The sequence below is a fragment of the Tribolium castaneum genome, chromosome 1, assembly GCF_031307605.1.
Source record: "Tribolium castaneum strain GA2 chromosome 1, icTriCast1.1, whole genome shotgun sequence".
In the NCBI taxonomy this organism is placed as follows: domain Eukaryota; kingdom Metazoa; phylum Arthropoda; class Insecta; order Coleoptera; family Tenebrionidae; genus Tribolium; species Tribolium castaneum.
Genome location: NC_087394.1, coordinates 25,292,608 through 25,308,699, shown reverse-complemented (window position 1 = coordinate 25,308,699; position 16,092 = coordinate 25,292,608). Strand labels below are relative to the sequence as shown.

At 31.6% G+C, this 16,092-nt stretch overlaps 1 protein-coding gene across 4 annotated transcripts in view; it reads right to left on the bottom strand.

The window, feature by feature from the left end:
- The window catches only part of LOC657135 (serine/threonine-protein phosphatase 2B catalytic subunit 2), a 55,915-nt gene that overhangs the window by 24,856 nt on the left and 14,967 nt on the right, over positions 1-16,092 (bottom strand). For all 4 annotated transcript variants that reach the window (XM_064359741.1, XM_015977999.2, XM_008201302.3 and 1 more), the window contains one exon: positions 15,783-15,986. In XM_064359741.1, coding sequence (XP_064215811.1) covers positions 15,783-15,986 — 204 coding nt within the window. The remainder of the gene's footprint in view (positions 1-15,782; positions 15,987-16,092) is intronic.

Genomic DNA, 16,092 nt, shown 5'->3' with positions numbered 1-16,092 from the left:
TGGTGGAAAAGTGAAAAAAACACCAAACTAGAAAACTCAAAGCGACTTGCGATTTATGATCAAAGAAAAGCGGCTGAAATAATTGCACGCTATCAAAGAAAATAGCACGGACTCATGATTAAATATTTTACCACCTAATTTTTAAATTTGGCAAAGGATAAAAATAAAAGAAATTAGGAGTAAAAGTGATACTTTATGTAGCTGCAGTTCAACTCAGCGTTTGTGGATAAGATTTTTAAAAGTTTTAATTTGAATCAAGTCATAAACATACTCTTAAAACGAGAAATCAATTAGAAAAGAATTACGTACATTTTCTTTTTTAATATGTGAATAATATTGTAAAGCTGTTAAAACTTAGTAAGCTCCTAATCGATCGTCTAAGGGAGTATTTGCCCCTTATTAGCAGACAAGCAGGAAATAATCAGCTGATTAAAGGAAATCGACCTCTCGAGTTAATTTCTCAACCATCACAACTTTGCCAACTTTATTTAACAAAGTTAAATTCCCCACTAGAGCTAATAACTTTTTAATGGCCTGGTATTTAAATTTTATAATTATATTTAGTCCCTTGTAGATTTTGCAAAGGGTCGGAATATTTAACCCCGAAAAAACCTCACTAGTGTGATATTACAACGTTTTATCTTTCATGTACAAAGATAAAACTCAACCGTATGATTATATGTAATTATAGCCTCGCCAAACCTATAAAACACAAAAATTTCAAACGAAACTAGACATTTTATCAGAAGCCTGAAATGTGGAAACGGCTTTTTTAATTACACCCAACATTGATTTTATTTTAATGCGATTTAAATTAGGTATGACGTGGTGGCCACATTTCGCGCTTTAACAAAAATTTATAGCCGCAAACAATAAAGCACTAAATTTTAAATTTGCTCTACGACGTGATAAATGACTCGCCTGATTCATTCAAATTGTTTGAAATTTTTGCTAATGGACAAAACCCGAACAGAATTAAGTAATAAATTTAATTATTAGAGCAGATGAGACTGTTTTATTTATACCCCTTGGAATAATTACAATAGAATTTTATTTAGGTTAGATCAGATTAGTCGAGTGCAATTTTGCTGCAATGCGTTTTATTATACGAAATGTCATAGTTGAATGACAGCCAATGAAATACTCAAAACCGGCGATTCTTCCAGTTCTGTTGGTCCGCATTTTGTTAAAGCTCTGATTGAACATCGATTCCGATTTGCTTTCGAAAAGAAACGTTACACCATTTTGCTCGCTTTTCTACCAATTATTTTCACAAAAAAAATATTCCATCCTCGTTTAATTGTTTTAACAGCTACGCTATCTGCTAAATTAAGTGTACTGTTAACGATCTTTCTATTGTATGGTTTCTACCACTATTTCGCAAGATCTAGTTAACTTTATGGGTTCAACAAAATAGCGATGTAAATAAAATTGACGCTTTTATACAGACATTACTACATTATTAATGACAGTTATTTTTGGTTTTAAAATTGAAGGAATTCACAGAAAATAACGTAGAATATTAATTTTAATCCATTAATAATAAACAAGAAAAACTGAGTTAGCTAAACTAGAGGAAATTAAGACAAAAACTCGAAAAAGTATTATGTAGTATTAGGATTTAACTCGTAGAAAGAAGTCATGAATAAACAATGTCAAGAACTTAATATTTATTAAGTTCTATTTTGTCGTCAGTCAGAATGCAAAAGGTCGATTTTGATAATAAAATAAGAATCTGCCTTGAATTTTTTTAGCAATAACCATTTTTTGCAAATTTAATTTAATCAATTAAATTCCTAGTAGCTGATTTTTTTAATTTTAAATAAGTAGTCATTCGGTTACTTAGTAACCTGCAACAAATAGTTATTTAATAAACTAATTTGTGAATGAAGACGATTAATAATTGAATTTTTCGTAAATTTTGTCCAAAAGGAGGGCGCCAGGAGCCACATAAATTTAACCTCAAATGATTGTTTTGGGTACAATTTATATTACACTTGTTGACTTGACAGAGGTATGTGATGATCTATAAAGCAGAAATTACATTTTTAGAATTATCAAAAAAATGTTCACCATCCTTTTTTATTGCATGTTGACCAACTATTGGTTGAAATTGATTATCAAAAAACCTTTTTTCATTTGGGAAAACTCTTGTTATCCTCATTGCAATAAAACTCCAATTTTTATTGTGGCACATCTCGAAATGAGCCCCAAATCCAATTACGCTGATAAAATTAGCGTTTTTCCCAACTAATTAACCATAAATTCCGCCTCCATTAATTTAAAGTTAGCGATGTTTAAGGTGATTTGTTAAGACAGTAACTTAATTAAGCTATCGAAATTTCTGTCAACTTGGAGTTATTGTGTCCAAACTCTCTCCCTCAAAAAAAAGTGGAGAAATCTCTGGGGAAGACCACCGAATGATGCTTGAAAATGGCTACTTCCCTTTAATATCCAATACGGCAAGTGACGCTGAGTGGGCTGGAAGAGATGTCGGTTGTTTGGATTTTGGAGAGGACACTCAGCGAACAAGGAAATTCGAGTGAATGCGATTTATTGTCGGCAGAAAAAAAAAAACACAATATGCCGAAAATTCTTGTCTCTTTAAATAAAATTAGCAAAACTGATTTGTGATGAATTCAGAAAGCAATTGCTTTGGAAACAAGAATTTTGATATTCGAGATCGCCTTGGTAGGTCACTGCGCATCGATATAAGGTTATGTAAAATACATTCCTTTTTGTAGAATTTCATTTAAATATGGATGAAACGTATTTAACTTGTTCCGATTTGAATTTCTACAAGTCTGGTAAACTCGTAATTTTCGAGAAGGGTTAATCGGAATTTTTTTCTGGAATTTTTATTTCCAGAGAAATATAGCGAAAACTTTTTTCTTGTGTATGTCGACGATGACTCCTTGGAGAGATTACGAATTTTATAATAAAAGTTGAGTTTCGTTGTCAATATTTCTACTTCATTTTGATCGACAAAACAGCCCATAACTCTGAAGTTAATAGTAGATTATATTATTACGAGCAAAAGTGACACTTCATACGGCGAAGCTGAACATTTATTTTACCGAATGTATTATTTTATCCCCAAACTTATTTATTCAGACAAATTGATAAAGATATGGAGATTTATCAAATAAATTGCTACCAGTTTTACCATCTTCCCAAGAGTATGGATAACCATGAGCATCATTTTGATGAACTTCCTATTTTGTTATTTCACAAAAAAAAACATTGTTCTAAAAAACCGTTCGTTTTTACATATTCTTAATACTCATTCGATCGTTTATCATTCGTTTTAGTGTAAAATCAAAAATGCTTAGGCGCAAATTAAAACTTTTACTCTATGGCCGAAATACAACTTTACTTTAGTCATGAAATTGTCACTTTTAAGACCTTTGCGGGCAACTAAGTCATTGTGGATTTTGTCCTCAAGTAGGCCACAAATATAAATGTCATAATTTCGTAACATTGATTCAACGTTGCCAACTTATTTCAAAATTCCGGCGAAAACTTGATTTGACTTTCTAGCATTCCTATTATTTTAATTTGCCGGTAAAGTTTTAAACAGGTGTTTTTTTCCATGATGAATTAATTTTGGTTTAACTAATGTAATACGTAATGAATTAAACATTTTGTGAGTTGAAATAATAAAAGTCTAAATAAGTGTATTACTGGATGTTGGATTTGCAAAAAAGAATTATTATTAAATCGTATTAAATGTTTTTCTTTAAAGAAAAATTGGAACAAAGGTTGCTTCGTTTAATTAGTCGATGTTTATCACCTGTCAATAGATTGATGCATAAATTGCAATTGATAACTCATATCACTATGCAAATAGAAGTGGGTCTTGTGGTGACTCTCTGGATATAAATTATTTATTTTATTATAATGTTTGTGGCTGAAATAATGTTTTAGACAAGTTTTACAAGTAATGTTTTTTGTATTACGTAGATAAAACGTCATTTCTTATCGTAATAAATTGCAAATAAACAACATCACGGGTGACGTCTGAATGAGAGGCTAATGGATGTTATGTTAATTAAGTTTTTTGTACTTAGTGCTGGCAAATGCTAGTTTGTAATTTTTGTAGAAAAGTCGACATTATAACATTTTACTAATATCAAGTTTTTATCAAAGTTCCGTCACGTAAAAACAAACAAAAGTACTTTTAACTATGTGGGTATGTACTTTGCAAGCGTTTTAAAATTAGAGATTGCTCTTTATCCAATCTTTTATTTGTATGTTTGTCGTTGTTAATGATATTGACACGAAATAAATTTAACAGTTGCAAACTTCAAAAGCAAACAAAAATATTGGCTTTTTTGAAGTGCAAACACCAACACTGTCACAGAATGAGCAATTAGAAATTTACATCGCTTTTTGTTGTACCTACATTATAGTCAATCGCAATTTGTACCCGTGCAAAAACAAGAGTAATTACAACGGATTGCTTTGTGGTGTGATGAATTATTGCAACGGTTAATAATTTATTATGCGCATTATTGACTGCAGAAGGTGGTCTGCGCTCATTTGAGGTCAATCGCCAGTAGCTGGAGATTTATTTAACTTCTAGTAGAAAAAATACAATACAGACATGCCTAATTATTAAATGATTATTAAAAATCGATATCTTATGTAAAAAATCCGTGTAACCTCAATTTTGACGAACTCAGTTTGACGATCAGTTGAAATTTGGCAATTTTTTTTACTAATAGACATTTTGCAACTGAAAAATTAATTCAATTTCTTAGGTTAATTGGTCTCTTTGTAAGTGAAAAATTGTTAGCAGGATGGAGTCTAATAATGGTGTAGTCTCAAATGGGCAAAGTGGTGTGTCGTGTCGTGTCGGTGGCACGTGCTACCATGAAAAGTACAGCGATTGCACGCGACCTCAGCAGTTGTTGGTGTGATAAATGCTATTCCAACCTCCGTCCATGTTCAGGAAATGACCCAGAGGATTCCGATTAATCGTTTCGAGTACATTCATTGCAGTAATGTATGCCAAATTGATGAAACTCGAAAGCGAAACATTCAAAGTGGAAGCTTACACACTTCAAACGAAATTTTAATAAGGATCCAGATGCAATGATTATATTATGCATAAAACAAGCTTCCGTAGCTTTACTGTATTAACAAACGTGCAAACATCAAATTTGTTTATAAGTAATTCCTTTAATGTACTCGTCACTAATTCAAATTACTGTACTAGCAAAGATACACATGTAGTTAAATTAGTAAAGTTTAAGCGGAATTGCCGCGTTTTCTAAACTGTGTCTGTCGTCTTCGTCATGGCCTTTATGAAAATTTACGTGTGTTGATAAATTATGAATTTGATTTTCGGGTCGGTGCTTAGCACGTTATTTCGATGGAATTTCGTTCGGAATTCACTGAGTTGAGGATCCTAATCCGTTTCCTTTTAGTTCGCTCAACTAAGCTAGGATCGCGGAAGACTTAAACCTTAACGTGTCCACACTGATATGTCATGTTTACGTGATCTCTTGTTTTACAATTTCAAACGGAAGAAAAAAAATAAACGGAAAACGTCTCGTATATTCAGGAAAAATACGTTGTTGGGAAAATACAACGAATTCGGAAGCATCGTATCTTTATATAAAAAAACAAAGCATTTTTATTGGTAAAATTGGTCGTTAAAAATACACTCTCTTGTTTCATCTGAAAATACAGAGTGAGTACTAACTTATTTCCATGAAATTATGGAACGATGGCATTTGCCAAGTAGTAACGAGTAGTGAAAAAAATTCTAGCAATTTTTTTAGTTCCGAGATATTGCATAAATAAAAACAGTAATAAGCGTACTTATGCGTATACCTTGAAACTCACCCTGTATTTTCCGCTCAAAAATTCGAAAAGATGCAAAATAACATGAAATTCAATATAATTTCGTGATTATATTGTTATAAACAAGGAGAAGATCAATTTGGATGTTTTGAAAAGAGATGCTTTTACTTTTAAAATTAACAATGAATCCAAATGTTTTTTTTTCTAATTATCAGGTGTTGTTATACAAACGGTGAGGATTTTATGTCATTGAACGTAACACACATAACAATAATCCTATATTCAATCAAAAAAAAACTAATATCGATGCATTGCAAAAGTTCTTAAATCTTCTTGTATTATGTGGTAAAGACTTTCTTTCGCTGAATATTACATAACACACATAACTCCATTAATTGTATTACTCTATGTTCAGTTTTAAAAAATCCATGTCAAAGCACTACAAACAGTTCCATCGAACCTCATTGTTCAGCAAAATAAAATCTTATTCATTGTATATTCACTAGAACTACGAGTATTCTTTCTTCTTTCTTTTTCATTTTTTTAATTCAATTTCCAGTTTGATTTTCTTTTCTATGCTCTTCAATTTCCACACAGCAATTTTTTACTTATTCTAGATTTTTTTAACATGATAATCTTCTTTCTTTCGAAGCTTATTTTTTATTGCAGAAAATTTTAAAAAGAACCTAGTGATACAGAACGAACAATATTTTCAATTTTCGTTAAAACATAAAATAAGTAAAACAAGTTGCCAAATTTATAAATTTATAAATAGAAATCTATCTATCCTCTGTTTTCTGAACACTTAGAAGTACAATACAATTACAAAATTAAATTCTGATCAGAGTGCTATGTGTTTTCGGAATTAAGTTGGCAACATTGAGTAATGTAACAATTGGTAATAGAGAATAGAACTGTTTGTAGCACTGAATTATTGGGGAAATGACAATTGATTATATTGACAGTCAATGTTGCCAAAATAAGATATTATGGCCTACTTGACGACAAAATAATATACACAGTCCACATTATTCAATGTTGCCAATTTAATTTCGGAACACAGTTTACTTTGATCAGAAAATCAGTATTGAAATTAATGAAAAAAAAATTGATCGAAATTAATATTCAACTCCTTTTTCAATGTATATTTTCACGAGATACAAGCTTTGTCATTAATTTATCCTTCCATTAATTTCAGACTGTTCCTACTAAACATCTAAATGGAATTGTAGCAACTATACGTCTGAATCAATTTGCTTTAAATCCTCTCACAGATTTGGATAACAGATCTGATATGATTACAACAGAGTCATTAGTTTGTTCTTAGGTTTGTGGTGAATTAATTGTATTAAATTATACATCAGGGTGAATCATTAGTGCTCCGTTGGGGGATTAGAAAAAATATATTAATAAAAAGCTAGTCACAATTTTATGAAAGAGGCCAAGTGTTGAAATTATTTTTAAAAGCTTTTAAAACACTCTTTACCTGCCACTAGATAATGAACAATAATCTGCAGAGTGCATTAAGTAGATTAGTTGCTGCAGTGCGGTGATTAGCCAATCCTTTAATTAATCAAAGATAAATTATCTTTATCGCCTCTTTCTTGATCATTAGTGTAAAAAATAAATTTTTACCGCTTTGAACTAGTAAATTGAATGTAAATACAAATAGGAAAGTCATAAATCAAAATTTTTCCTTTGATAACGTGATTAATATAAACACGAACTGGAAAAATGTTAAGTGAGTGTTAATAAATTGGTCCAGATAGCAAGTCTTGCAGACTTGCAACACTTGGTGTGTCATTTGAAATTTAAATAAAACACCTGCTATAGCCCCATAAATATCGTACATGTGACACGAATAAAAGAATGTAATAAGTTCAAGTTTTGGAAAACAAGTCCCTCGTTTCTGGATACATTAATCATTCGACGGTGCTTAACAAGCCATCCCAAAAGTGATAAAAATTTCGATGAAAGAATATAAAACAAACAAACAGTGCCGTAACAGGTGAAAGAAACAGAGTCACCAAACTGGGTCATTATTCTAATAGGAATTGTTCGTCTTTCGGGAGCGTTTCGTCTTGAAATTGGAAACAAAGAATAAGTCTGCAGTATTAAACGACCGTGACCGAATATCATCGTCGCAGCGGGGCCGCCGCCCCCACAAGGGGCGTGCATACGCCGCCATCGATCCGTTTACTACCGCTCTAAGCAGAAGGCTACTAGAGGTGAGAATGGCCAATTGCTAACGAAAATCAACTGGTTCTGCTGGCAGATTGCCAACTCATTACCTAACAACTCTTCATTATGGATTTCATTTTAATTAAATACCTACAATTTCTATTTACTCGAAAATCGTATTTTTTGATGAGACAACAAGAAGCGCTGCTGCAGCTCGGAAATTAAATAATTACCAACAACATCAAGAAAACGGTCGTTTGATGTCGCACAAAAAATATCTCAAGTAAACAAACATTGTTAAACAGTAAAAGAGCTCTAATCTATAAAAACGTGACATCCGTTTTGTAGCGAAGGCAAAGCTGAGTTTAATTGATTCTTGGAGAATTAAAATTTAGGTTGGCAACAAATTGGAATTAATTTGGCAATGTTCGAGAAAATTTATCTACATATAAAAAAATATTAGCCTTCTAAAGCATACATTTTCTCGGTAATATATTAGAAATGACATTTTTATTATAGTTATTTAAAAAAATCAATCAATTTAACACAGAAAGTGTCAGCTGTAAAGCTGTTAACACACAAGATTTGTATTTAACTATTTGGCAACGACTTTTATTAAAAAATTTAAAAAAATTAGATGGAAAATGACACGGTTACGTCAAAATAATCGTAACCAGATTAAAAATTAAAAAAATAATTAATTTCGGTAATTAAAAATTGTGCAAAATAGTGTTTGAATAAAAAAATTTCGATATACAGGGTATCCCAGCGAGTTGGTAAAGTCCATTATTCACCTCTAAATGTTAGATTTTGCTTAGTTTTTGAAATGTTTAAATTTTAATTTAATTTAACAAAACACCCCCTCTTTTAAAAAAAATATTACTTAAAAGCTAAGACTTTTACAAAAGTGAGACTTTTTAAAGAGACTACTTTAAAGAGCAAAGTTCATACTTAAGACTGAAAATGGTGTACCAATTAATTAGCGCAATGCAATTGAAAACTTTGTTTAAAAGTTGGATAACTTGAAAAAAATAATAAATGGAACACTTTATTTTTTGATTTTGCTTCTCAAATATTATTAAATTGTCTATCTAAAAACAAAAAAATTCAAAAACTAAGCAAAATCGACCAATTAAAGTTTAGCTCAGGTCAGCTCTTTTTTTTAATAATATTGACAAAAATGTAAAATAGTTATTGATGGGGTTCACAAAGGGAATTAATTGAAGAAGTCTAGACTTGTAAAAAAAATATTTTAAGTCGACGTTTCGAGTTTATCTTAACTCTTAATAATGACTCAAAACATTTTCCTTAATTAAAATTGGTAGAAATGGATGCAGATGGTAATTTTTTATGAAATTTTTAAGTTAAAAATTTAACTAGTTAAAGTAACGATGTCGAAATAATATACTTTTTAAAAAACAAGTGTTACAAACACGCACATTGTGATACAAATGTTACAAGCACGGGTAATACAATGAGAGGCTGAACCACGTGCTTATTATACAATTTTTTTAGAGTGCCTTTTAAGTTGTATTTTTATAAATTTTTTTAATCAGAATTGCCTTATAACTTTTATGTTGGCAACCCTGCATATTGTCAGGTGTTTTTTTACTTCCTAGCAAATGTTTTCTATTTTGCAAAATGACTCGTAGAATCCTACGAGAACTGTGCAGTATTACCAATAAAGGACCAAAAAAAAATAGAAATTTATAAAAAAATACCAAAAACAGTGCAATTTTTTTTCCAAGATTGCCAATGTAAAAACATTAATTGCACTATCAACAAAATGTACACTTTTCCCATACATTCCTTCGTATATTGTGAAATTTGAAGGTTATTGTGACGACAAAAAATTAAGAATGTTTTAGGAAAATGCAAAACTTTTCCAAAATAGGAAACAGCTGCCAAAATGGTCCCATTTGTTGTTGTGAACACAACAAAAATTCTTATTAAAAGTTTATGATAAAATACACTTTGTTACAAAAATGTCAAATCCGAGGAAATGTTATTTGTTTGCTTGTCTAATGATAATAAAACAAATCCATATTTTTGGTAGTTATTTACATTTTTCCAATTAATTCTTATAAAAAATCTCGAAGAGAAATCTTTATAAATTCACTTACAAAATAGCAAAATACGACTAGAGAATTTTTTGTGTCGAAAGCTCGGAAGTTTAATGAATAGCGAGCAAAAAACGTTGTGGTTTATTATTCCTCGTCAAAAGCTTATCTTCCAAGTAACGCAAATGTGGAGGAGCTTTTCATTCAGTTAGAACAAAATAATAAAAGATGGTAGTATATTACCTTTAATGAAGTAACTCGATTTTCTGATAAAGGTCCACACTGTACATACCTGAAACAAAATCAAATTTGAACATTAGTACAGACTTGATGACATTATCGCTTTTTTATTAAAACGAGGAGATGACGACGCAGGTAACGTCGTAAAAATCCCGAACGAGAGTTCAGCCAGTAGAAAAGGAACTGCAGAGTCATAAAAATATATTGCCTATATTTTGCAATGCTGATAAAAGGTTTTGCACATTCATAAATGATCGAACGTCTAGGTGCAATAAATTGTTTATGTTAAATTACGCTGAAAGCTTTTATGACACGGATGTAAAAAATTTCAAAATCGTTTATTTGCAATGTTACACTTCAAATGGCTGAAACACTAATAACAATAATAACGTAAAAGGTCAATGCTACTATTTTCCCACTGATAATAGAGATGAGTTGATGACAAAACGCATTGTTGCTGCGACGGTCAATATCAAGTTTATCTATTTAATAATTTAGCGATCAAAGTAGTTGTGATTTTGAAATTAAGTTGGGAACACTGATTTATTTCAATTTTCGTGCATTTCAAACCCGTTTCAAAGAATAAATAAATGTGCGTGTTTTAATATTAATGATTCCTTCCGGCATATAAATATGCGTAAGTAAAAATTTTCCATACTGGAGTCATTTGCCACGGTCTTTAATTATGCAAAATCGCTCCGTAGCAACTTTTTCGCAAACAAAGAAAGTTGTTGGTGGAAAGCACACAGAAGCATTGAAACTCTGTTGTAAAGAGCTATTAGGGAACTTTGGTTCTCTTGTTGGTGCTTTGAGAGTATCGTTGTCGATAAATAGAAGCTTCAGAAGCTCATTAGCAATAACCATGTTGTAAATTTCATTAAAACTCATCACGTAGTCCCATTTTTATATAAGGGAATCCCATTTTAGCAACATAAATGTCAACTCGAAGCCGTTTATTAATTAGTAATGCTATTAATAAAGATGGCACCGAAACATTAAAGTGGTTCATTACCCAAATGTGTGAAACAGGCGATGTTTTATTAAAGACATTATCCTCGACGTTAAAATACAATACCAGCGGCATTAACATTAGCCCAGATCGGGGGCGACTGAAATTCAATTTCATCATTCTAGAGCGGTTTTTTCCAGTTTCAGTGCCAATTCGCACAATAGTTGCAAAACGAAACATAAATCACGCGTCAACAAAACTAAACAATTTCAAATTTAACGCTTGATTGCAAAACCAGACACTTCCTGAATTAAAAGTCGAGTGCCAAAGGTGTGGTAGATGAGACGCAGATGCCAACTGTACTTAACGAACAAATGTGAAAACAAATGAGCTAAACGCAGACGATTTTCCTACTTTCAAAACGATGGCATCATAGGAATGACACATTTTTAGACCAGTTCCGAAATAACCATTCAAAAACTAGTCGAGCTGTTGAAATAGACCACTTTATCTAACAACAAAAACTAGATTCTTTATGTAAAAAAACTGAACGACTCGAAATCATTAACAAAAGAAACAATATATTTGCTAAAAATAAACCTAGAGACGAGAAAACTTTTCAAACTGCACTTCTATGGTTTGAAAATCAAATAGTTCTTGCTATTTTAAACTCATGTTCTCAATTCTAATATGTAAAAAATATTATTTTATTTTTAGGATTTTTTAAACATATTTTCACAAAAAAAAATTAATTAGATTGACCACTTTTTTTCTTTGCGCGTAAAATAGCTACTTCCGTGTAGCTATTTTACCGTGTCTTTTATTTATCTATTAAAGATTTCAATAAAATTATAAAGGTAATTATAAAATTAACTTAGCTTAGAGTTAAACTCGGTTTAAGCTCGAACTGAGCAACCGAGCCTACGAGTGTTTTCAAGTTGAGAGTTTTGAAGATCCAAAATAGAAATTTGGACTCACCTTAATTATTTGGCTAATTACATTGGGCAAAATACACTAACAGTTTTACTTCTAATATCTGAATCTACTATTTATTAGCATGAAATCTATTGAATTTTCACTTAAAAAAACTAGGAAAATAAAGTGTTCTTATGCCTGAAAGTACAACATAGTTTGCAGAAAGAACGCAATCTGATGATTAATATTTCGAGTTATTGAAACACAGTCTTGTAATAAAAACCAAATAGGTATTAGATTCCCGTGTGCAAAAGTAAACATTCTCGGTGTAATTAGAGGAAGCACAAATAAGTAATTATTAAATGACATCAATATTTGCTCACTTTGATGTATTTGCGAGCGCCGGTTGTGGCAAAAACCGCAGGAATTCGAAAAAATGCTAAATATTGTGACAACATGTGTTGCTGTCGAAGAGATTTATAATATCATTAATTTTCCGAGAATTCTTGTACGGCCGGATATCAACTATTTATCAAGTGTGCGAGTGTTAATAAATACAAATTCGGTCAAAACATAAATCACAAGTTTTCTTTTCTCCATTTCGCCGAAATTGGGAGAATTATTTCCCGGTCGTTGAACTTTTTCTTTGAGATTATAGATAAAATATTGCCTAAAATAGAAACGCATTCGTGCCTAACCAAACGAAATTAATTCTTTGCTAAAGTTTTTAAACTACATAATATTTAATTAGAGGCTTGTTGCAAGTCGTCTAATGGTCATGTTTACCCAACTAGTCGGACACAAGCTGACCAAATGAATTGAAAGCAACCGTAATGAAGGACAATTTATGCGAATTGCTTGGTTTCGCTGTAAAAACTCCTTCCACCAAGTGTCGCAAATGAATATTTAATCATCGGTTTAATGCAGACCGCGAGTAATTAAACGAGTCAAACCCGGAATATTAGAAATTTTTGCGACTGAAGAGCAACTTACTTTTAAATAAGCTCCGATCAAATATTGCAGGCCATTGCAAGAGAATTGGGAATTAATGAATTCGTTTCTTACACCACTGACTTAGCAAGAGCATTTTTTAAATTTTATTCAATATTAAAAATAAGCCAAAGACATTAAATACCCGTATTGATTAATGGAAAATTTTCAGTTTAAAGCATTTAAATTTACTTGTTCGACGATTGTGTATTTATTTTGTTGGCTAGTTGAAACGTGTAACGTGAAAATCAATACGTAATAGTTTCATTTAATCATACGCTCATACAGGTAGAGCTTGCACCATGAGTTCAATTAATTTTCTGATCCAAAGGGCCAGTGACTTAGAAATTATGTTGGCAACTAAATTGCACACTATTATGAATTTTTACCTAAAGTAGACCACAATGCCGAAATTTTAAATTGGCAACAGTGAAATGTACCGGGCGATCATTAAAGTGTGTTTCTTGTCGTTAGGTGAGTGACAAATTTAAAATCTTAATTTGGCAACCTTGACCATCAAATTTAAATGACAAAATTTTATACTCAATTAAAATCCGTCATATGAAATGGCTGCATATAACAAACTATCAGGAATGAATTTAACTCATTGTTGCCAATAGTACTTATATTTTTTGACACAATTTTTTATGGTCACCCGGTAGAATTTGTCCCGTTAGTTCCTCATTTAATGAATTATTTAGCAATTGTGCGTGTATACAGCTAGTTTCTTACATTAGGAAGAATCAGTTGCCAACTTAACGTCTAGATATACACACATCACCCTGTGGTCAGAAATTGTGTTCATGTGTGTAAAAATGGTGGAGGCGCCGGTTTTATACGAATAATGTATAAAAATTTGTAACTTCGCGTAAACAATTTAAACACAATTTCTTATCATCACTCAAATAACTAGAATAAGATTTTGAGATAAGAAGCTAAAATCGTATCTTATCTATCTTCTATTTCTTTTTCGTTAACCGTGAAAAAGTATACACCTCCAGAATCATTATCAAAGTAAATGTAAAAAAAAACACAAAAACATTAACCAAATTATTCTGAAATCCAATTTTGAATTTTCGTTATTTTCGTTGTGTCAGCTTTTACTTTCGATAGGAAAGTATGAAATTAAAAAAAAAATTGTACCCATGTGTATATACGGTGAGTCTGCTAAAACTACTATATTTTTATTGTATTTGAACAAATAATGAGCTTTTGTTCCTAAATAATTTCTTTTCTTTGCATGTAAATTTTTTTAAATTTTTTCTAGAATAGATGAGCCTGCTAAAAGTATACAGGGCGTTTCACATAATGGAATCAGCAATACATATTTCGAGACGAACTCGATTACAAATTTTGAAAAATCTTCTCTAGATTGTTAACTTCACCACGGCAAAAAATTTCAACATTTTTAGTTAGTTAATAAGCATCATATTCATTCCATCTCTTGAGAAAAATGCACATCTGAAAAAAATTTACGACTATTAACTGTGCAATTAATGAAACAGTTGCTGCCATGGGTTTCCAAAAATTAAATAACTATAAAGATTTCACTTGTATAACGTCTAGCTGCAAGCTGTTACGTTGCTACGCCCTGCCTAGTTTTTTTTAGTGTACCAATTGGTAGTATTAATTCATTTTCAAAATATGATACTTAGCACAAGCACAGTAAGGAACTGAACTGAACTAGAGATTTTTTTATTAAATAAAACGAAGTATTAACCCTGTTTGTGGACCATGTTTCACAACTTGACAAATTTAATTTAAGTGAATAATTAACAGATTTTAAAAACTTCCAGTGCTTCCAACCTATTTTTATAGACACTCTTACAAATTTCTCACTAGAAATTACTAACTAGAAACTATTGTGCTCATTTAAACACCGACCTACACAGGCCGAATATAAAGAATTTACAGTAAGACGTGTTTTTTTAAATGCGTATTTTGTATACAGTGTTTTGAGACTTTTGTATATTTGGGTAAAGTTGTGTAAAACATCCTGTATTTTTCCCATGTCTTAAAATTAGTGATTGGATCAGTCATAACGGACAATATGGCGGCACCATGACGTTTTATCGTAAAATTAGGCCCTTACATCTGAGCTACTTATTTTGAATGTGGACGAACCATTTCATTACGCCGCCATATTGGCCGCAGTAACTGATCCAGTTCGGTGAAAATTGAGCGCAATTAAAATGATAAGTTCATTTTTCAAAAATGAAAGAATTATTTTGAACTCACTCTGTATAAAAATCTCGAATGCCAATAACTCAATGTTGCCAACTTAATGTCTTGACATTATAATACACACAACAGCACCCTGTGAGCAGAAATTGAGTTGATGCGTGTAAAAATGGTGGAGGCGCCGGTTCCCCCTTTTTTCCAATATGAATAATGTATAAAAATTGGGGCTTTAATTATGTCTTTAGCTACTTGAAGATGTTCGAAAATCAGTATTCCATCATCGTGTAGCCGTCGTCTACTTAAAATAAATCTCGTTTTCGAGGTCAAGGTTGCGCGTTCATAGTCCGCTGTGTAAATAAATAATCAATTGGCGATGATTTGAAAAAGAGATTATTTCGTCTGGTGTCTGATGATGATTTGAAAACGGAATGATTGTGTTGTTTATGTGGACTGACCTGTGACGGGAGCTTCTATATCTATCATCGTCTTTTCGGCGCGTAGGAGTTGTGCGCCTTCATTGATGATTCGGAGAGCTGCTGCTTCATCGATTCGACCCTCCAATATAAAGTGCTGCTTTAACACGTCCGGTCGCGGTTTTGCTGTCCGCTGGTCAAACACTTCGGCCACTGTCAACTTATGACTCGGTGGAAACGGGACAGCTGAAACACAAAAACGAAAAACGATTAGACTTCAATTGCAAGAACCAAACTCCCAAAAACTCATTTCATTTTCATCAAATAACAAATTCTAGGCGCCCAATTGTTA